The 21,017-nt window shown below is 38.3% G+C and overlaps 2 protein-coding genes across 3 annotated transcripts in view; one reads left to right on the top strand and one right to left on the bottom strand.

The window, feature by feature from the left end:
* Positions 1–3,000: 3,000 nt before the first annotated feature.
* Positions 3,001–6,358, bottom strand: RPA3 (replication protein A3). Of its 2 annotated transcripts, none has more exons than XM_061198548.1 (4): positions 6,113–6,358; positions 4,866–4,940; positions 3,931–4,039; positions 3,001–3,361 (listed from the first exon to the last, which is right to left on the bottom strand). In XM_061198548.1, exons 1-4 carry the CDS (start codon positions 6,137–6,139, stop codon positions 3,279–3,281), a joined length of 294 nt encoding a protein of 97 aa, XP_061054531.1. In that variant the 5' UTR covers positions 6,140–6,358; the 3' UTR covers positions 3,001–3,278. The 2 variants fall into 2 exon arrangements, with proteins under 2 accessions (XP_061054531.1, XP_061054530.1); XM_061198547.1 differs by having other exon boundaries at positions 3,004–3,361; positions 6,041–6,356.
* A 60-nt stretch (positions 6,359–6,418) lies between these two features.
* UMAD1 (UBAP1-MVB12-associated (UMA) domain containing 1) overlaps positions 6,419–21,017 on the top strand; it is a 243,866-nt gene continuing 229,267 nt past the window's right edge. The window contains exon 1 of the mRNA XM_061198546.1: positions 6,419–6,543. The gene's annotated coding sequence lies outside the window, so the exon portion shown is untranslated. The remainder of the gene's footprint in view (positions 6,544–21,017) is intronic.

The following is a 21,017-nucleotide window of genomic DNA, read 5'->3' as shown; positions in this document are numbered from 1 at the left end:
CCTGTTTTCCATTAATGTCCTTTTTGTGTTCCAGGAGCCAGTCCATGATCCCACATCACATTTAGTTGTCATGTCTCTTTAGTCTTCTGTGCTCTGTGAGATTCTGTCTTTCCTCATTACCTTGACAGTTTTGAGGGGTACTGATCAGTTTGTGGAATGTCCTTCAATTTGAGTATGTCTGATATTTTCTCATGATTAGACTGGCATTATGCATTTATGAAAAAATAGCACAAAGGTGAAGTGCCTTTCTTATCCCATTATATCAGAGGGCACACGATTTATCCACGTGTCATCACTGGTGATGTTAACCTTGTTCACTTCATTAAGGTCATATTGGCCAGGTTTCTCCACTGTAAGCTTTCCAGGAAGTTTTCCCCTATTCACACTTCTCTGGTTTTTAAACTTTGTAGTATCGATTGTAGTACAATCGATGTTTAACGCAACTCTACTGGCCGGGTGATCGGAAGAGGCTGGAAGCAGTAAGGCCAGTAATATATTTAGGGCTGTTGGAATAGCTCAAGTGAGAGATGACAATTGTCTGAACTTATAGTGGCAGTGGGAGTGAAAAGGATTAGAAGTATTCAAGCTTTTCTGGCCAACAGAGTGGCTTATGGTAACTTTAAAAGGAACAAGACAAATCAAAATCACTTCACACCCATTAGCATAGCTATAATAAAAAAGTCAGATAATAAGTGTTGAGGATGTGGAGAAATTAGAATCCTCAAACACTGCTGCTGGGAATGTTAAATGGTATAGCCACTCTGGAATACCGTCTGGTAGTTTCTCAAAAGTTAAACATATTTACCATTTGATACAGCAGTTCCTCTCCTAGGTATATACCCAAGAGAAAGAAAAAATCTGTACACACAAAAACTTATACATGAATGTTCATAGTTCATTATAGCTAAATGGTGGAAACCACCCAAACGTAAAGCAACTGATGAATGGATAAACAAAATGTGGTATATCCGTACAGTGGAATATTTTTGGCCATAAAAAGGGATGAAGCACTGATATATGCTATAACACAGATGAACCTTGAAAACACTGTGCTAAATAAGTCAGTCACAAATGGCCATGTGTGATTCCATTTATATGAAATATCCAGAACAGGTAAATCTATAGACAGAAAGTAGATTAGTTGCTTCTTATGGCGAGGGAGCGGGTAGTGGTGGTGTAGGGACTGGGCCATGACAGGTAAATGGTACAGGGGTTCTTTTTGGGGTGATGAAAATGTTCTAAAATTGATTGTGGTGATGGGTGTACAACTCTGTGTACTAAAAGCCACCGAATTGTACACTTGAAATAGGTGAATTATATATGTGAATTATCTTTACAAAATTATTACTAAAAAGTCAGGGAACACATGGCAGGGGGGCTGCATCTATTCAAACTACACTAATTCAAGCTAAAGTGCTGGTGGGACATGCAAGTGCAGATGTTGAACAGCTCAGAGATGAGGCTGGGGCTAGAGAAATGGCATCATAAATCATTAGTGTAAAGGATTCACTTGTCAGAAAGCAAGGTACCCTAGTCATTTAGTCCAGTTTACTGAACATAGTAGTTCAAGGGAAGGTTTCAAACAGGACACCTTTAACATTTAATAGCACTGAGTTTTCCGAGGTTAACACAATTGAGGACTGACCCCTTCTCTAGCATTGGAGATAACACTGTGTTACTGAGATTAGCTGATGTCCCTCCTACACCTAAATTTCAATTACAGTTGTCTTTACTTCCTGTAATAAAATGCTTTACCATGAGTAGCTCTGTTGCTTAAGTAATTTGTAGAATATTTTGGGGTGAAAGTTGAAATTGAAGATGGTACCAATTTAAAATAAATATTTTTGGTATAATTTACAACCTAAATGGATTTAGAATTAGTTTATTTCCTCACTGAAGAAAATGGGTCAGGCCATAAAACTTGTGGGCACATAGGTCACCAGTTACTCTGTATTACTGTCCTACACTTGCGACACCGTGCCTGCCCACTCCCAATGGTACTTGGTGGTATGAAGTACAAGTCGGTAGGAATTTCATATTAAGGATAATGACAGTTGAAAAGAATTAAAAAAAAAAATTAAATGATTCCACCAACTGTTTTAATGATCAGGTATCCCTTTTTTGGCCTAGTGAATGCTCAGTTTTAAAATCCTGAGAAAGAGATGCTATGATGGTTACTTTTATGTGTCAGTATGACTGGGCTAAGGGATATCCAGATAGCTGGTAAAACATTATTTCTGGGTGTATCTGTGAGCGTGTTTCTGGAACAGATTAGCATCTAAATCAGTAGACTGAGTAAAGATGGCCCTTGCCAAAGTAGGTGGGCATCATTCAATCTGTTGAGAGTCCAAATAGAACAAAATGGCAGAGGAAGGGCAAATTTGCTCTCTCTCCTTGAGCTGGAATGTCCATCTTCTCCTGCCTACAGACACTGGAGCTCCAGGTTCTCGGGCCTTCAGACTCTGGGACTTACACCAGTGTCCTCCCAGTTCTCAGGTCTTCAGACTGCGAGTTACACCATCATCTTCCCTTATTCTCAGGCCTTTGGACTCGCACTGTATTATACCACCGGCTTTCATGGTTCTCCAGCTTGTAGATGGCAGATCCTGGGACTTCTCAGCCTCTATAACCATGTAAGCCAATCTGCATAACAATTATATATATATATATATATATATATATATGTATATATCTCTCCATATATATCCTATTGGTTCTGATTCTCTAGAGAGCCCTAATGTAGGTACTCACAAATTACATGTTGGATTCTATTTGCTGTTTTAATAAAATCATTTTTTCACAGCGTGTCAAGGAAGTAATTAACATGGTGTAATTCATGAGGTAGCAAGTAAATTCTTAACACAATTGGCCCAGGGTTTCATTTGGTAAGTCTAAGTCCTGACCTTACAGCTATGAAATTCCAAGTTTGTGCCTGAATAGATGACTAAAAGAATAAGAATGATATGACCAACGATATGTATCATTTAAACTTTTATTAATAAAACAGAAAACTAAACTCAGCCAGCTGCTTTTTTCTTGCATCTAATCTGACCATATGCCAGAGAAATGATTCTTTATGAGGACTTAGGTGAGAACTGTCAATAAACCAGTTCTGTTGAAAATGGCATAATGGAATATCTAATAACGTTAGGTAAATGAAATTAAAAAGAGAACAAATAACAGTATTAAAAATCACAGGAATCTCTCCTTTAAATATCGGGGCCTCCTTTAATAATCTTCAATGTAGCTCACTGGCAATCATAAAAAATTCATCAAGTTCAACCATACTGCACAACCCCCAAAGGAAAAAACTGAGGGAACTCATGGGTAATTTTCACAGCTTCATTGTAAAGTCCAAGATCTGAAAGAAACAGTTCAGCAAACATTTAATCTACAGTGGAAAGCTGTAACATCAATTACTATCTAAAGAGTTATACCTATTTCTCTTTTCTCTCCCTTTTAGAGGTCAACTTGTTTTCACAATCCATTTCCTAAAACTGAGATATAGATCATCATATTTATTTAACTATGGCTCCAAAAAATAAAAGACATGGAGTATAGGAGACCACCCATTTTGACATCCATTGTACAGGCACAGTTCTTGCCTGGTTGTGTTTTAGGTGCTGTGCATTATTTGATGCCTTTAATCTATATATTAAAATCAAACAAACAAAACTATTAACATTATTTTGTTTACCCCATTTAAAAAACTTTTCTTTCCACAAATATTAATTAATCTTTGTTGAGTTTCCTACATACACAAGCACTCTTTAGAAGCAGGCCAAAATGTCCTCCCATTTTCCTTTGGGATCAGAAAATTCTATAGAAATTGAAAATGTAGCAGGACTGAAACTCAAGACCAAGACATAGCAAGTTAAAAATAAAATTGTTTTCCACCTAATTCCATGAATTACAGCATGTTTTATTTACCAAAAGGATGGTTATCTTCTTTAAACTGGACATAAGATGCACACATAATGGTTGCCTTGGCCGTTACTCTTCCAACTACTTCCACGATTCCAGAGATTTCTTCATCAAGCTAACACAAAGAACAAAATGTCAACTTGGTGTTATCACATTTTCAGTTGATAATTAACTTGGAAAATTGTTCTACAGTTTACTAATCTTATCTTTCATTTCATGTAACAAAATAATTTTAAAATTTATCAGTGCAAAAATGGAATTGTAACTTGTTAAAAAATGTTTGAGTACTTATTACTGTTAGCATGTCACTAGTCCTGTTACCTTTAGCAGTGGCTTCAGGTCCAAAGATACAGTTAAATGTTTAAGTTGAAGACAAAATCACTTAAAGATACTGAGAATGTCCAGCATTTCCACAAGGAGTAATTTGTTTAAAAGGACCCATTGAAAGGAACTTTCTATTAACTACATTTGTACAGTGTGTTCTGCATCCATTAACCAAACAGCATACAGATCTGTCTTCATAAAAGACCAAGAAAATATTTTTAAATACAATAAACATAAAATGTAAAAACAAATAAGTGACAACTGAAAATAAATGTAAACAAAAATAGAAAACCGAATTTTAAAAAAGTAAAACTCTTGAGGAAGGAAAAAGTGATTTAAACAGAAGATTTTTCTTATGTGATTTTCATAAGGAATGAGAATTGTCACCCAGCATTTAAGGGGTGTATTAAAAAAATGACAGAGCCCAAAAAATCATTGGTTAGAAATGTAAAGGGAAATATAATGTAAGAAGAGGACAAATATTTGATTTTAGAGAGAGGGAAGTTTGATAAGCTGGTCCTTTATACATCCACTCCAAGAATCAGAAACATGAGCAACAAACCAAAACAAGATGAAGAATTAATTATAATATACATAGAATTAATACTTAAACATACAGGCTCCATCAACTCAATAGTTCCATTTTTTCCTTCTCCATCTGAAAGAATAAACATTTTCCCAGTGGGATGAATCTGAAAAATAAAAAGATTAAAAGTTTGACAAAAGATGAGCAGATTGACCCAAACTTACTTAATCGATGCACACAAAGCAATTGTTTTTGAACAGTTTAACTGGTTCAACATTATCATGTGTTACCATACATACCTGATCAAACGATGCCCAGTTAAATCTGAATTTCAGATAAACAAACATTTTCCATACAAATGTGTCCTGTATTTTTATTTGCTAAATCTGGCAACCCTATGCTAAGAACAATTAAAGAGTCCATATTATCTAAAAGTGAGATCTACTGCCACCCATGATTTAAATGGTATGTATCCCACAGAGAATATGTTTTTAAAAATTAGGCCTGAGGAAGTAAAGAGAGAACTGGTTGTCAGAAAACCTGGGTTCTAGTCCTGTAAGACAGCGGCGAGTGCAGTCAGATCTGGTTTGAATGACAGCTTTGCTACTTACTGCGGCCTTGAACCATACACTACTCCTAACCAATTTCCCTATCTGTGAAGTCCGAATACACCTATTTCAAGAAGATATGTGACTGAAATAAACTAATAAGCCTTTATACAAGAGCTTTCTCGGTTCCCTGATCCCGACACTTTGGGCCTGCCTCTCACCAGCAGGATGAGGGGCTGCACTCTAATAATGGGGTAAAATAACAGACTGGTATTGGATCAGTGACGTACAATCAAGGAATGTTTTATAGAAAAGCGACGTCAACGAGAAAACGAAGTCTGAGAAAAGAGGAAACTGCATAAAAGAAGGAAACAAAACTGGACTAGTCAAATCTGGGTAACTAAAAAATCAGGAAGTAGATGGAGTTATGTCTATAATTTCCTTTAAGTAAACACAAACGAGGGTGGGACGCTAGAATTTAGAACGGAGCGCGTTCGAAAACGTCGCGATTCCGCGTCCTAAAAGAAGCGCCAAAATAGGGCTGCAATGGTTAATAAGTGTGCAAAAAGTTCCCTTGTGAGAAATAAAGCAATGGGGAGCGCAGTGATGCTATAAGGCTGTCCCTCCTCCTTCACCCTCCGTTACACACCCTGAGGCAGCCACCCTGACTGTCACGGAGCCCCTCCCCCAAGGAGCCCAGGGTGGTGAGTGTGCGCACCTTCTCCAGCCTCCCTACGAAGCAAACGGGCTGGTCTATGAACTGAGCTAGCATGCTGGCGTTGATGCGCACCTTGGGCGACTCCATCACGTCCACCATGATTGCAACCCAAGGCCGGCAACCGGCAGGAAACTAGCGGACAACTGAGACTGTGCGCCCCACGGACGTCTACGGGGCGGATTCCTCCGAAGCCAATCGGCGGAGACCAGCACTCTCGCTCCACCAATCAAACGCACGGAAATCTCGATTGCAATCGCGCAGTCCCGCGAAAGCGAAGAAAAAGGCAAGGACCTGTCCGGAAGTGGGGATCGGCTGCTTAGTGACGCGCGGCGCCCCGGAAGTTACCTGGGTCTTCCGCGAAGCGTACGTGGAGGCGGGGCTTGGATGGGGCGGGGCTGAGGCTCCCTTCTGAGGTCCCGGTCCTCCCCGCCGCGACTTAACCCCGGAAGCAGGGTGGCGGGCTCCTGTGCTGTTGCGGCGGGGGACTGCGGCGCGAGCCTCAGGTACCTCTTCTCGCGGGAGTCGCCGCAGCCTTACTGTTGCGGAAGAGAGAGGCGGGAGTCGGTACCTGTTCCCCCGTGGCACTCTCGGTGCTGCGCCACCAGCTGTTCGCATTTCCCCGCCTCCCCTCTTCCCACTTCTGCTTGGGAAGCGCGGGGTTCTTGCTGAATGAAATCTAGGGAGCGGGTCTCTTTTTGACCCACGCCCTTCTGGAAACGAGAAGTGGGGTCGCCAGTGGTTTTCATCGCCTTTGTGAAGCTCCTGCTGCTCGGTGGCAGAGGGTCGGTGATTTACGGCCCCAGCTGCGTCACTTTCCTTCGTCAGTTTCCCCACCTGGGAGAAGAGGGGCCTGACCCCATTACCTCTATGACCCTTTCTAGCCCCGACATTCTGGCCACACTGTGGAGGTGCGGGTTTTCTCACCTCACTGTTAGCAGCGAATTGAAGCATTTGGGAGTGGGTGAGGGGAGGACCACTGGGCTAGGAGACGAATTTAAATGGCTGTTAGATTCTGAGCAGGTGCGTTTCTTCCTGAGACATGATTTCCCTATCCGCAGAATGAGGAGGTTAGATAACTCAATGGCAAGGTCCCAGCTGACTAAGTTTTGTCCATATCATTTACGGCCTCTTTCTTCTTAACTCCCCAGGAATCTTTTTCCCTATTGCTTTCCACACCTCAGGACTCTGGAGGGGAGATGAGGAGGTGTGGAGGATAACGCGTTTCAAGGAGATTTGGGGGGATTCTTGAATCTGTTGCTGGCTCATGTGGCTGTTGATTTGGGGGCCTTTATCTTCCGGGATTTGATACCTGCCTTGCCAGCGATATTCCCGAATGAGTGCTCATAAAAAAAACCTGCCAACGGTGCTCCGGAAATTGGGGGAAAAAAAAAAAATCGGTGGGGGGGATATTATTATTTTTCGGAAACCGAGTCCATCAATTTGCCTAAAGCCAATTCAGGTACCTATCTAGAGTCTCCAGTTTAGTCTCGCAGTTGCCTTAAGCTAAGAAGTTCCTGTTTGAGACGTCACATGGCAATTTAAGATGGAAATCTGATGTGCCGTAATTAAATGATAGTTTGCATCTCTCCGTGTTTATTTAGCACTTAGCATCTATGTAAATATATTTGCCTTTTAATGTTGCTGTCACTGAAACTGATCTGAAGGATTTCGTTAGCAGATGCAGGGTGCATGTCAGTTGGTGCATAAAAAAGTGGTTGTCGGTGCAAGTGAGCAGAGCCTCTTTTATATTCCGTGCAGAGCCTTAACATCTTCTGCACTTCAGGGTTTGGAAACCAAGTTGATCGCATTATATTAGGTAGAGTACACATGAATATCTTTAATAGCAAGTGTTTTTTAAAGAGCAGCCCTTAAAGCACCAGATGCTAATAGCACTGTTTTATAACAGTTAAGAAACCACTTTTGCCTACCAAGAGCATGTTTTTTCTAAACAGGGAGATGAGCAATTTAAAATAGCTTCTTGGATATTTTTTCAGTCACGTGAAATTTATTACGTGATATCTAATGCACAAAGAAGAGTATATGTAGCTGATATGTATAGTTTCCAGAGAAATGAAATGAGCCCATGTGGGCCTCTCATTAAGAGTAAGAAATGGAACTTCACCATTAGGGGTGGGCATCCTCAGTTAAGTCCTCCTCTCTACCAGCCAGAAAGAAACACGCTCTTGAAATTTGTGTTAAGCACCCTAAGCTTTTCTGTATAGTTCTATCGTGCGTGTAGCCGTTCGTAAATGGCGTGGTACCGATTTATCCTCCTGTCAGGAGTGTAGGAGAATTCCAGTTGATCCACATCACCTCATAGACCAGGGTAGGTGGTAGAACATCAGCCAAGTAGTCCCCATTCCAAGCAGCAAAGAAGTGGGCAGACAAAAGGGTCTACCTTCATGGGACTCAGCTCCCTTTAAAGAGCCCTCCCGGAAGTCCTTCACAACTTGGAGTTCTACTTACTAGGTTAAGAACGTTCCCTTCTATTCCTAGTTTGATAAAAGTTTTAACTGAGTGGTTATGGAGTTTGATCAAATGCATTTTTTTGCCTTGAGATGATTGAAATGAATATATTTTTCAGTGGTGAATAACACTCACATCCCTGGAAGAAACACAACTTGGTTATGATATCTTTTATTCCGTATTCCTGGATTTGATTTGCTATTGTTTTGTTTAGGATTTTTGCATTCATGTTCATGAGTGAGACTGGCCTGTAGTTTTTCTTGCTTGTATATAGTCTTTGTCAGATTTTGGTATTATTAGCATTAGAGTAGTCTCATGAAATCAGTTGTGGAGTGCTTTCTCTATTCTCTAGATTTTGTGTAAACTTGGAGATACCTGTTCATTGACTGTTAGGTAGAACTCACCTGTAAAACGTTCTGGGTTTGGTATAGTAACCTGTACTTTCTGCTTTAGGCATATCCCACAAGTTTTTCATAAGTAGATGTTCATCATCATTAAGTTCTATATATTTTCTAGTTTACAACATATTTCTTCTTTGATTCAAGGGTTGTTTTTGTTTCCAAATATATAGGTTTTATTCATTAAAGTTGTTTTGTTGTTAATTTCTAGTGTAATTACATTATCAGCAAATGATATGGTCTGTCTGATACTAACTCTGTGAAAGTATGAGACTTGCTTTAAGACATCAAGTTTTTGCAAATGTTTCATGTATTCTTCGGAAAAAAATTGTGTTTTCCAGTTATTGGATCAAACTTGTTAATTGCAGTATTCAGCTATTTCTATTTTCTTACCTTTTGTCTGATTAATGTCTCAATTATAGAGATAATTGCAAATGGTAGCATTGGCAGTTTCTCCTTGAACTTCTGATGACTTGTGCTATATTTTTTTGAAGATTTGGTTTTCACTACATACAAGATGAGGATTATGAAGTAAAATGGTGCGATGAAGTAGTGACTATCTCAAATCATGCTTTTTGCCTAAAGTTAAGTTTGTTGCTACTACTGTAGACACATCGGCTTTCTTTTTGTTAGAATTTGTTTGCTGTCTCTTTTTCCTTCCAGTACTTCACCTAAGGGAGGCAAGACTCATGAGCTTGGATGTTCATTTCCTCATCTCTTTGGTGGCTTATCAGAGAGCTGACCTGGCAGGTCTCAGCTCAAAGGAGGATCAGACTGATACCAGCCTGTGGGCTCCAGCAGCTCCTTCCCAACAAGGCGCTTCTTTAAGCAGTAAGCTTCCATTATGACAGAATTGCCCAAATGTGTGGAGGCTGGATTCTTTTTATTTTTTTAAATTGAAGTATAATTAATTTACAATATTGTGTTAGTTACAGGTGTACAAAGTGACTCAGTTTTATATTCCTTTCAGAATCTTTTCCATTATAGGTTATTACAAGATATTGAATATCGTTCCTTGTGCTATACGGTAAATCTTTGCGGCTTATCTATTTTACGTGTAGTAGTTTCTATTTGTTAATCCCGTACTTCTAATTTATCCCTCCCTGCTTCCCTCTCCCCTTTGGTAACCATAAGTTTGTTTTCTATGTCTGAGTCTGTTTCTGTTTTGTATATAGATTTAATTTTTTTATTTTTTAGGTTCCACATATAAGTGATGTCATATAGTATTTGTCTGTCTCTGTCTGACTTAGTATAATATTCTTTAGGTCCATCCATGTTGCTGGAAATAGCAGTATTTCATTCTTTTTTATGGCTGAGTAATCGTCCACTCTGTGTGTGTGTGTGTGTGTGTGTGTGTGTGTGTGTGTGTGTGTGTGTATACATATACTACCTCTTTTTTTTCTTTTTTTAAAAATTTACTTATTTTTTGGCTGTGTTGGGTCTTCGTTGCTGCTCGCGGGCTTCTCCTTAGTTGCGGCGAGCAGAGGCTACTCTTCGTTGCAGTGCACCGGCTTCTCATTGCGGTGGCTTCTCTTGTTGCGGAGCACGGGCTCTAGGCGTGCGGGTTTCAGTAGTTGTAGCACGTGGGCTCAGTAGTTGTGGCTCGCGGGCTCTAGAGCCCAGGCTCAATAGTTGTGGAGCACGGGCTTAGTTGCTCCGCGGCATGTGGGATCTTCCCAGACCAGGGCTCGAACCCCTGTCCCCTGCATTGGCAGGTGGATTCTTAACCACTGTGCCACCAGGGAAACCCCATACCACCTCTTTTTAAGCCAGTCATCTGTTGATGGGCACTTGGGTTGTTTCTATGTCTTCGCTATTGTAAATAGTGCTGCTATGAACATTGGGGTGCATGTATCTTTTCTAATTAGAGTTTTCATCTTTTCTGGATATATGCTCAGGAGTGGGATTGTTGGATCATATGGTAGTGTAATTTAGTATTTTAAGGAACCTCTGTACTGTTTTTCATAGTGGCTGCACCAATTTACATTCCCACCAACAGTGTAGGCGGGTTCCCTTTTCTCCACACCCTCCCCAGCATTTATTATTTGTAGACTTTTTGATGATGGCCATTCTGACAGGTGTGAGGTGATATCTCATTGTGGTTTTGAATTGCATTTCCCTAATAATTAGCTATGTTGAGCATCTTTTCACGTGCCTGTTTGCCATCTGTATGTCTTCTTTAGAAAAATGTCTATTTAGGTCTTCTGCCCATTTATTGATTGGGATGTTTGTTTTTTCAGTGTTGAGTTATATGAGCTGTTTGTATATTTTGGATATTAACTCCTTGTCAGTCACATCATTTGCAAATATTTTCTCCCATTCCATAGGTTACGTTTTTGTTTTGTTTATGGTTTCCTTTGCTATGCCAAAGCTTTTAAGTTTGATTAGGTCCCATTTGTTTATTTTTGCTTTTATTTCTTTTGCCTTGGGAGACTGATCTACGAAAGTACTGCTGCATTTTATATGAGAGAATGTTTTGCCTATGTTCTCTTCTAGGAATTTTATGGTGCCATGTCTTATATTAAGGTCTTTAAACCATTTTGAGTTTATTTTTGTATATGGTGTGAGGGAGTGTTCTGATTTCATTGACTGACTTGTAGCTGTTCAGCTTTCCCAACACCACTTGTTGAAGAGAATTTCTTTTCTTCATTGTATATTCTTGCCTCCTTTGTTGAAGATTAATTGCCTGTAGGTGTGTGGGTTTATTTCTGGGCTCTCTATTCTCTTCCATTGATCTGTTTGTCTATTTTTGTGCTAGTACCACACCGTTTTGATTACCATAGCTTTGCAGTATAATGTGAAGTCTGGAATGGTTATGTGGAAGCTGGATTCTTTTTTTCTGGGAACACTAGTGTTTAGTGGATCATGAGTGCTTTGCCACTTCTGTGCTTGTTATGTTATTGCCAATACACCTTATTTGATATTTATACTGTGTGACCCTTGTGGTATTTGTGTCTGTGTTGGCCTGATAACTTTCAACTTTTCTGGGTCCTTATGTTTTAGGTGTTTCTCTTGTAAATGGTGCATATAGCTAGAGGTCTAGTTTTTCTATCTTTTGTCCATTTACCTTGATTGTGGCTGCTGATATTTTTGGATTCATTTTAACAGTCATTTTGTGCTTCCTGTGTGTTCTGCTTTTTTGTTGTTGTTGTTGTTTATTTTTTTCTCCTCTCTTGCCTTCTTTTGAATTGACTTTTTGTTATTTTTTTTCCGTAATTCCACTTTATTCCTCTGTATTAGTTTGAATGTTACGTATTCTTTAATAAAACATTTTGTGGTCACGCTTTAACAAACACATTAAAGTCTAAAGTTACTTTACTCTGTGTCAAGACAAGAACCTACAACTCCACTGACCTTTTTCCAATTGTATGCTGTTGTCTAGAGTTTTAGTTCTATATTGATTCCTTTTAACTCCACAAATTAGGCATTATTATTATCTTATGCAGTTAATATTTGCTTGGAATTATTCATATATGTATCATTTTCTTTACTTACTATTTATTTTTACATCTCAACTTTTTTTCTGTTGTTGTTTCCTCCCCCCCCTTTTTTTTTTGACGTACCTTCTTCGGAAGTTCTTTCAGTGAGAATTGTTGGCAGTACATTCCATCATTTTGTGTTTTTCTGAATATGGTTATTTTATCCTTGTTTTCAAAAGATAGGTTTATTATCTATCTACATAGAATTCTAAATGGACAATTAATTTCTCTCAAGACTACTCTGGTATTATTTTACTCTTATAATATTTGCTTTTCTTTTAAATGGTGACTTTGTTCTTTCATGTCTCTATCTGCCTGATCTTCAGTTTGTTTTTGGTATTCTGCAGTTTTACTGTATAATGTATCCTGATGAGGAGTTCTTTTATTTAGTTTTCTGGTGAATATGTTGTGCTTTGTGAATCCGATAATCTTGTCTTTATCAGCACTTGGACATTTTCAACCATTATCTCTTTGAATATTGCTTCTCTCCTATTCTCTAACTCCTTCTGGAACTCTGATTAGAAGTAGGAAGGGCCTCATGTGCTCTTGATCTCTGTTTTAGAATTCAGTGGTTTTGATTCTTTGTGCTGAATTCTGGATAATTTTTTCTAATTTTCCAGTTTACTAATTCTTTATGCAGTTGTGAGTCATTTGCTTTAATTTCAATACTAGTTTTTATTTGTTTCTAGAAGTTCTGTTTGGTTCTTTTTACAAATCTTAGTAGTTTTTATTTATACTCTTTTGTCGTAGTTTTAGGTCTCCCTTTATTTCTCCATATATTACAGAATATAAAGTAAGTCTGTTTATGGTCTAGTTTTGATACCCACAGTCTTGATGGGTCTGATTCTGTAGAGTTTTTTGATTCTGTTGACTCTTGCTTACTGTGGCTTATTTCTTTATTTGTACAGTATTTTTTGATTATGAATTCATGTTTCTTGGAACTTTTTTGTTGATTTTTTTGAGGTTTCGTTCGAGGGTATTTTACTCCAGAGAAGATCTTTGTTTCCTTCTTACAAAGATGTTTAGCCACAGGCTTTGTCCTTGTTCCCTGTGGGACATGGATAATTAAAACCCAGGCTTTTAGCCATTAGAAATCAAAAGTGGCCACAGGGAAAATGTTAACTCTAGTATTTGCATATACCCTTGTGGATTTATAGATTCTTTTCTGGCTTCTATAGATTTTCTTCTTTTATTGGGTTAGACATACATTAAAAAATACATATTTATATTTAGGACATTACCATAAGTACTCTTTTAGAGAGCCAATGTGGGGATTCTGTTAGTTGTTGAGGATAACAAGGTCTTGGTGAAGGTATAGTAGGGCACTGGGGAGTGGCAAGAATTAAGGATGAAGCTAAGTAGAGACCAGAATTTGGAATGTCTTCCTTATATGCCATGCCAAGGAGTTGAGCTTAATAGTGATGCTGGAGGAGAACACTGCAAAGGGAGTGATCAGTTTGACATTTTAGGTTGAGTATTCTGGGTTCATGATGATGAATGTCTTGGAATATCCTAATCAAGGTGCTTTTGGTACAAGTAACGTGACCTTTTTAAACAAGCTTGAACTTTTTTTTTTTGATTGATTGTGGTAAAATGTACATAAAAATTGCCATCTTAACCATTTTTAATTGGATGGCTCGGTGGGATTAGGTACATTCACATTGTTGTACAACCATTGCTGTCATCCTTTTCCCAAACTTTGTCATCATCCCATACTGAAACTCTCTGCCCATTATACAGTCTATGAATTTGACTACTCTAGGTACCTCATAAAGTAGAATCATACAATATTTGTCCTTTCCTCTCTGGCTTATTTCACTTATCATAATGTCTTCAAGGTTCTTCTATGTTGTAGCATGTATCAGAGTTTCATTCCTTTTAATGCTGAATAATAGTCCATTTTATGTAGTAAATACCATATTTTGTTTATCCACTCTTTATTTTGGGTACATTTGGGTTGTCTCCACCTTCTACCCAGTTTACTTTTAGGTCAAAAGGAAACTGATTAGAACTATTTTGGGTTAGCTTGACTCGCCTAAGGTTTATTAGCCTTATAGGGAGCTGAAGCCATGAAGAGGAAAGCTTTCAGAATCCAGACTGTCTTCTGCTTCTTTTGAGACCACTTTCTCTTCAGCCAAGCAATTGTTGCTTCACTGTTTACATAGACCTGCATGGTTACCCCAAACTTTGTGAACGGCTCTTGGGAGAATCTAACTTGCCAGCTGTAGTCACTTGACCATACATCTTCCAAACAACTATGGTGTAGAAGGGGACTTGGGGAGGATTGGGTAGAAACATGTTGGGAACATAGCAGGGTCCACTATGTTGAAAAGACACCCAAGGGGGTTGCAGTAATCAAACTGGAGATGTTGGTGAGCTGAACCCAAGTAGGGGCAGTAGGAATAGAGAGAAACCAAAAGTTTCATGAGATATCATGGGGTTGCAGGACTTAGTGGGTGGGGGAGAGTGGATGAAAGGGAAAGGGTGAAATTAAGGTAACACTTACGGTTCTGTCTCTAGCAGCTGTTTGGACCATCATGCTTTTTTCTGAGATAGAGAGTAGAGTAGGACACGTGTGCTGGGAAGATGACTCAGCCTTGGACACTGAAGTAGTACAGCACAGGGTGAAGGATATAGACCTGGATTAAATCTTGATACTTAGGTGACTTTTGGAAAAATTATTCATCCTTTCAGAGCTTCAATTTCTGTATAAACGTGGGAGATAATAAAGCTTCATGGGGTTATTTTAAGCATTAAATAAGATTTGCATATGTAAATCCCTGAGCACAGTGCCTGGTTACACTAAGTACTTAAATAATAAATTGCAACTCATAACTGTTAATAGCGTGACCAAATTGTCCTAAAGTATCTGCTGGACATCTTAGTGATGATGAATGATAAGTTAGTAAAGGTGGAAGAAAACCCCAGCGTGCTTCCCCAGAAGGAAGGAAGTGTGTGGGCTTGTCTGAGAGTGAGAATCCTGAAGCATCTGGGTGACGGTATGTTTTGCCCAGCTCTGCTCAGCAGCCTGGATGGAAGAGACTGTGTCCTCTTACAACCATTTGAGTGTTACCAAGATGTTGTCTATACTGTTCAACAGTTTCTTGTGGAAAATTATTGTCAGGGAGATATTTTTCCTCTTGATCTTTCGGTCTATATTTTCCATTCCTTATGTTTATTCATTGAAGCAGAGACTGGGTGAGCGGACTACTTTCGTCTTCCTCACTGAACTTTCTATTGCAGGCAGCTTCTTGTTTCTGTGTCTAGTCCTGGAAGACAGGTGGTTGCACACGTTCCTTGGCTTGTTCAGTTCTCAGTTGCTAACAGAAACTCATCATGTGTGGGTCTGCCAGGCCGAGATTGAGTCTTCCGTGGCTCAGACCGTTGAGGTCTCTGAAGGAATTAGAGAATTAGGAGCAGTTTGTAATTCTTCGAACATGAAAGTAGATCTCTTTCCTGTGTTCTGCTCATGGAGCTTTTTCTGTCTGGGACCCTGTTTTACAAAGTCTTCCTTGGGCAGTTATAAACCATTGCCCTCCTTATTTTTCCCTGTTGCTTGCCAAGGCCAGAAACTATCATCTTTGAATGGAGGTAGAAGATCTCCCAGGAGAAGGGGAGGGTCAAGGGAGGGAATCCAATTTTGCCAGACTTTAGAAAGAATTCCCATGCAGTGGGATGTCTGGCAGCCTGTTTTTTTCTGGTAGGTGCAGCTGTGTTTTAGAATTAAGTTCAGGCAATGGGGATGGATGAAATACTTTCTCCATCTTCGTGGTTCACTCTCCTGTTGTAATAGTTTGCTTGTCTATTCGCTTATTCATTCATTCATCCTTGGATAGGATTTCAGAAGATGTAGCATGTGGCAGAGAGCACAGTAATGAACTCTTGGTCAGTTGTACTTCTTGGTCAATCCCCACTGATTGTGGAGTTCATGGACATTTGACTCAGACTTTGGCATATGGTTGATAGTTATTGCCAGTTTTTTTCTTGTGTTTTTTTATGTGCATTTTGATGAAAAATTGGGAGGAGGTGAAACAGCTTTCTTATTTACGCAGGAGTCTGAAGCAAGTCTTCAGACAGGTAACAATATTTGACTAGACTGTTAGCAACTTGTTAGCCACTTGCTTGGCCTGTGCTGGTTTTACACAGGACTCGGCACCATGCTTTGTGCCCACTGGCCTTGTGAGAGGTGGTAGAGAGGCAGGCCAAGAGGCAGCAAATAGATTAGATAGTTCCTTGAATTTGGAGAAACTGCCTTGTTTGGTGTTGTTCTCTAGGGCCTAGAACTGTGCCTGGCCAGTATTTGGCCTTCAAAACATGTTGGTTGAATGAATTAAAAAGTGAGCAAATGAACAAACAACTGAATTTTAGAAGTTTGTTTTTATTAAGGAAGGAAATACTTTTGATGATGCAGTTAGATTGTATTGGAAGTCGAATGATGTAGATAATTAATGGGCAATTGAGGAGTGAGTTTTTTTGGAAGATGTATGTAATGGGTCCTGTTGTGTGTTAGATGTATTTAAGTGAGCAAATAGAGACATTTAAAGACCCACACTGAATAATGCTTTATTTTATTTTTTTTAATTCATTCTCCATTTCTCTGTGCTATAGAGAGTTGTAAAGAGGGGTGATCTCACAATTGGTCTACTTTGTTCTTCCTTATGACTTTATTAAATAAATCACCTATTTAAATAAATCACCTAAGGTATTTGTTTCATGTGAAGAGATGCTTTTGTTAGAGTTGCCTGGGGTCTTTTTCAGGGTGTGTTTTCATTTTAGATTTACATCATTGAACACAGTGGTTAGAAATTAGTATTTTATTGGTAGGTATCAGTGTTATTTAAGCCAAAATCAAATTTTTTTGTGTGACAGTTACATAGAATTATACTTGTAACTTTTCTGAAACATAAAAATATATAATTGTGTCATTAATTTAGAGGAGTCGGGATAACACTAAAGCCTCTAAATTACGTTCTTTGTCAATGAATGAGACCAAAATGGTATAAATTATAAGTACGGTTTGTTATAAGCTCTCAAAGGCAGCAACTTTATCTTCTAAACTTCTATCTCTTCACACTATTTAACATCCTTGAGAAAAAAAAAAGAATGGTTTTTGCATGTCCTGCATTAAAAAGAGGGAAGTTTTTGTTTGTTTTAATAAAACCTCTTGAAATTAATATGGTTTCTGACTAGAATGCATCACATACTAGGTGATCGCACCCATCTACAGAGGAGTGGTTTACAACAAAGAATTATCTGGTCTAAAATGCTAAGAGTGAAGAGGTTGAGAAACTCTGGTCTAATGTAATAGGTGATTTCCTCTCCCCTAAATTAGTAGAATCAGTGGAGACTTTTTTATGCTATCCTGTTTTTCATTTTATGAGTAAGAGACAGTAGTGGAAAAAAGCAGTCAGTCTTTATCATTGCCAGGCTGCCATTGTTGATTCTGAAAATAATACGGTAGTTAATTAAAAGGAAAACAAAACACCCAAATCCAACAACAGCAGCAAAACTACACAAAACTTCCCGGATGATTCTGATAGAGACTTTGGGGGGTGATAATTTACAGAGCAATGGAGGAGAGTAAAATTGTCTGAGGTCTCTTTTACCTTGGTGAGACTGTCAATTTTCAATGATGGAAAAGGGATCTGAGAAGAAAGAAGGTTCTGTTCTAAAATTTTCTTGGGCCAACTTGTGACTTTTCAAAATAACTTTATCATGTGCTTGAAAAGCAATTCTGCTAGAGAAAATTAGTAATTCCAGATCATGTAATGCTTCCATGATAGCAGGATTTTATTATTATGGTGACAACTAAGATTGTAAACGGTTCCTGGTGGTAGGTATCTTGCATGGGAATGAGGAGTAGCTGGCTGTTGAGATTATCCAATGCAACCCGGTGCTGCTCTCCATGGCGAATAAAGCCAAGTGTTAAAAGTCATCAAGTGCGGTGATAAACTACAAACCCCTCCCCCCATTGCCCTCAGTACTCTTTTAACCTAGGATTTCCTGTATTATATTTAAGGATTTCATGTTTGAATCCTACGTGTCCCATTTCTGAAAAGCTTTTCCTGCCTTTAATTTAATATAAAGTAAAATAAGAAAAGGATTTAAACTGTAAGAATAAAAAAAAAAAAAAAGCAAAAAAACTATAAAGTCAAGGAAGAAAATCCCAGCTTCGCCCCGGTTGAAATCTATACTGTGAAGTTCTTCAGAGCTCCTCTGCACTCTTCTAGAACCCTCCCTTGCCTATGCTTTATAATCATCAATTTGTAGCTTGAGGTCTTCTGACTTTCTAAGTATTTTAGATGTTCTGTTTTGGCTGAAAATAATACATGTTTAATGTCTCAGTTTGCTAAAAGCAATTATATAGTCAGATAGGGAAGTGAGTTTTATTAAATCATGTACCTTCAATTTTTAATGCCTGTTAAATATGTTCATGATACCACTTTCCAATTAGGTGACAAGTGAAAAGGTTAGGAGTGATAAATTAGAAGACAGACTCTCTTAAAAGTGAGATTACCACCGTTGCTTTGTATTCATCTGGATTTGTTGTAAAAGCTGCACTAATGTTCTGAGGGCATCTCTGAGCTACTCCAGATCAGTGGAAATGAAATGGAAACATGAGTTCAAGGAGAAAATAGAACAATGTCAAATTTCCTGCTGTTAGAAAAGAAAGAACTTGCTTATATACTTTAAAATGGCTGATGGTGGATATTAAAATGCTGTGGTGTTTAGATTACATGAGATAAATTTAAAAGAATGATACAGTTGTTTTATTTCAACATATAAATATAATATGCTAGAAACTACATTCTCTATAATTTTCAGTGTAAAGGTTTAGATGTCAACTTAAAATGTACAAGAGAGCACATGATTTTACAAAATTCTTTTAGGGAGTGTGTGAGCACCAAAGTAGGATTAGTGGCTTTGAAACTTTTTTGTCTCCAACCTAAACATGAAATGTGACATTTCATGTCAGGACCTAGTACATGTACCCGCAAACAAAAGTTCATAAACATTACTTACCACATGTGACATTCTCTGATAAACGTTTTGCTTCTCCTTTTCTTTTTTTTCTTCCTCTTCCCCCCCCCCCCCCGTTTCATTCTATTCAAAGATCTGGTCATGATTCACTAAATTGAGTTTATTTCCAGTAAAGGGTTGAGACCTACAGTTTGGAAAACAGCTGTAGATCCAAGATTCAGTTCGTTTTTATTTTCTTTCCTGAGTGGGTTTTTTTTTTTTTTTGGTGGGGGGGTAGGATTCTGAGCAAAAATCAGAGAGACGGATATAAAATTTCTATTAATGCTTTAATTCATTGGCTTTCAAACTGTTCTGGGAGCTCATCTGCGACATCAGTTGAAATGTCTTTCCTGGCTCCCCTCTTGCTTATCCTCTTAGATGCCTGTACCTCTCACCCATGACACCAATATCACAAACTTTCAAAGATAAAAAACCCAGATGAATGGAAAAACAGGGGGAGAATATTTGGGTAATCCTAATTGGTAGTCTGAAGGTAATGGATACACTTTAAAAGAGGACAAAATCATCTCCCTCATACAAATAAAAATCTGTCAGACTTATTAACTCATCAGTTAAGGAAGAAATTAGTAGTATATTACCACTGGTTCAAAAGAAAACTCAAAGTATCACCACACAATATAGTCAAATAAGGGAATGTTGAATTTGTTAATTATTGCAAAACTGGTCACTGTCCCTAGGGTAGCATTAATGCATCCGGGTGGGTAGGGATTATTTGTATGACTATCAATTTTCTGCAAGTTATCAACTGTCTCTACAGAGTTGTAACATAACCGACTCAGATAAACAAAGGTGGAGATAACCAGGACAGATGTGCTAGCCGTAATAGCCACTAAATTCCAAAGTCTTTTACAGTTTTTCCTTATTCTGATTAGATTTAGGCTATTAAACTAGGTCTAAAACTTTGACACCTAAAGTTCAAATCCAGTTTGAAGAGGATTTATTCAGTCTGCAGAGTATTTGAAAATTTTTTGAATTTGTTGCTATCATCTAAAAACTAGGTTTTTACATAATAGTTGGATTTCTAGTTTGTCTTGAAAAATCAGACTTGGTGACACTGGGCCCACATCCCTTCATGGAACAGTGGTTGGAGCTGCCAAAGGTACTTAAAAAAAATTTTTTTTTAAATCTTTATTTTTGTAGAGTTACCATCTGATCCAGCAATCTCAGTCCTGGGCATATATCCAGAAAAGGTGAAAACTCTAATTACAAAAGATACATGTACCCCAATGTTCATAGCAGCACAATTTATAATAGCCAAGACATGGAAGCAACCTAAGTGAATGGATAAAGAAGATGTGGTACAATGGAGTATTACTCAGCCATAAAAAAGAATAAAATAATGCCATTTGCAGCAACATGGATGTACCTGGAGACTATCATACTAAAAGAAGTAAGTCAGAAAGAGAAAGACAAATATCATATAATATTACATTTTGTGAAATCTAAAAAAATGATACAAATGAACTTATTTACAAAACAGAAACAGACTCACAGACACAGAAAACAGTCATGGTTACCAAAGGGGAAGGGGGTGGGGGAGGGATAAATTAGGAGTTTGGGATTAACAGATACACACTACTATATGTAAAATAG

Source organism: Eubalaena glacialis, chromosome 8 (assembly GCF_028564815.1).
Source record: "Eubalaena glacialis isolate mEubGla1 chromosome 8, mEubGla1.1.hap2.+ XY, whole genome shotgun sequence".
NCBI classification, from domain to species: Eukaryota; Metazoa; Chordata; class Mammalia; order Artiodactyla; family Balaenidae; genus Eubalaena; species Eubalaena glacialis.
This window is presented reverse-complemented; position numbering and strand designations above follow the sequence as displayed.

Coding starts and splice junctions, on each gene's coding strand:
- RPA3 (XM_061198547.1), bottom strand. CDS start 6,139: ATGGTGGACGTGATGGAGTCGCCCAAGGTGCGCATCAACGCCAGCATG. Junction 4,941..6,040: donor TCGTAGGGAGGCTGGAGAAG/GTGCGCACACTC, acceptor TTTATTTTTCAG/ATTCATCCCACTGGGAAAAT. Junction 4,040..4,865: donor CTATTGAGTTGATGGAGCCT/GTATGTTTAAGT, acceptor TCTTTGTGTTAG/CTTGATGAAGAAATCTCTGG.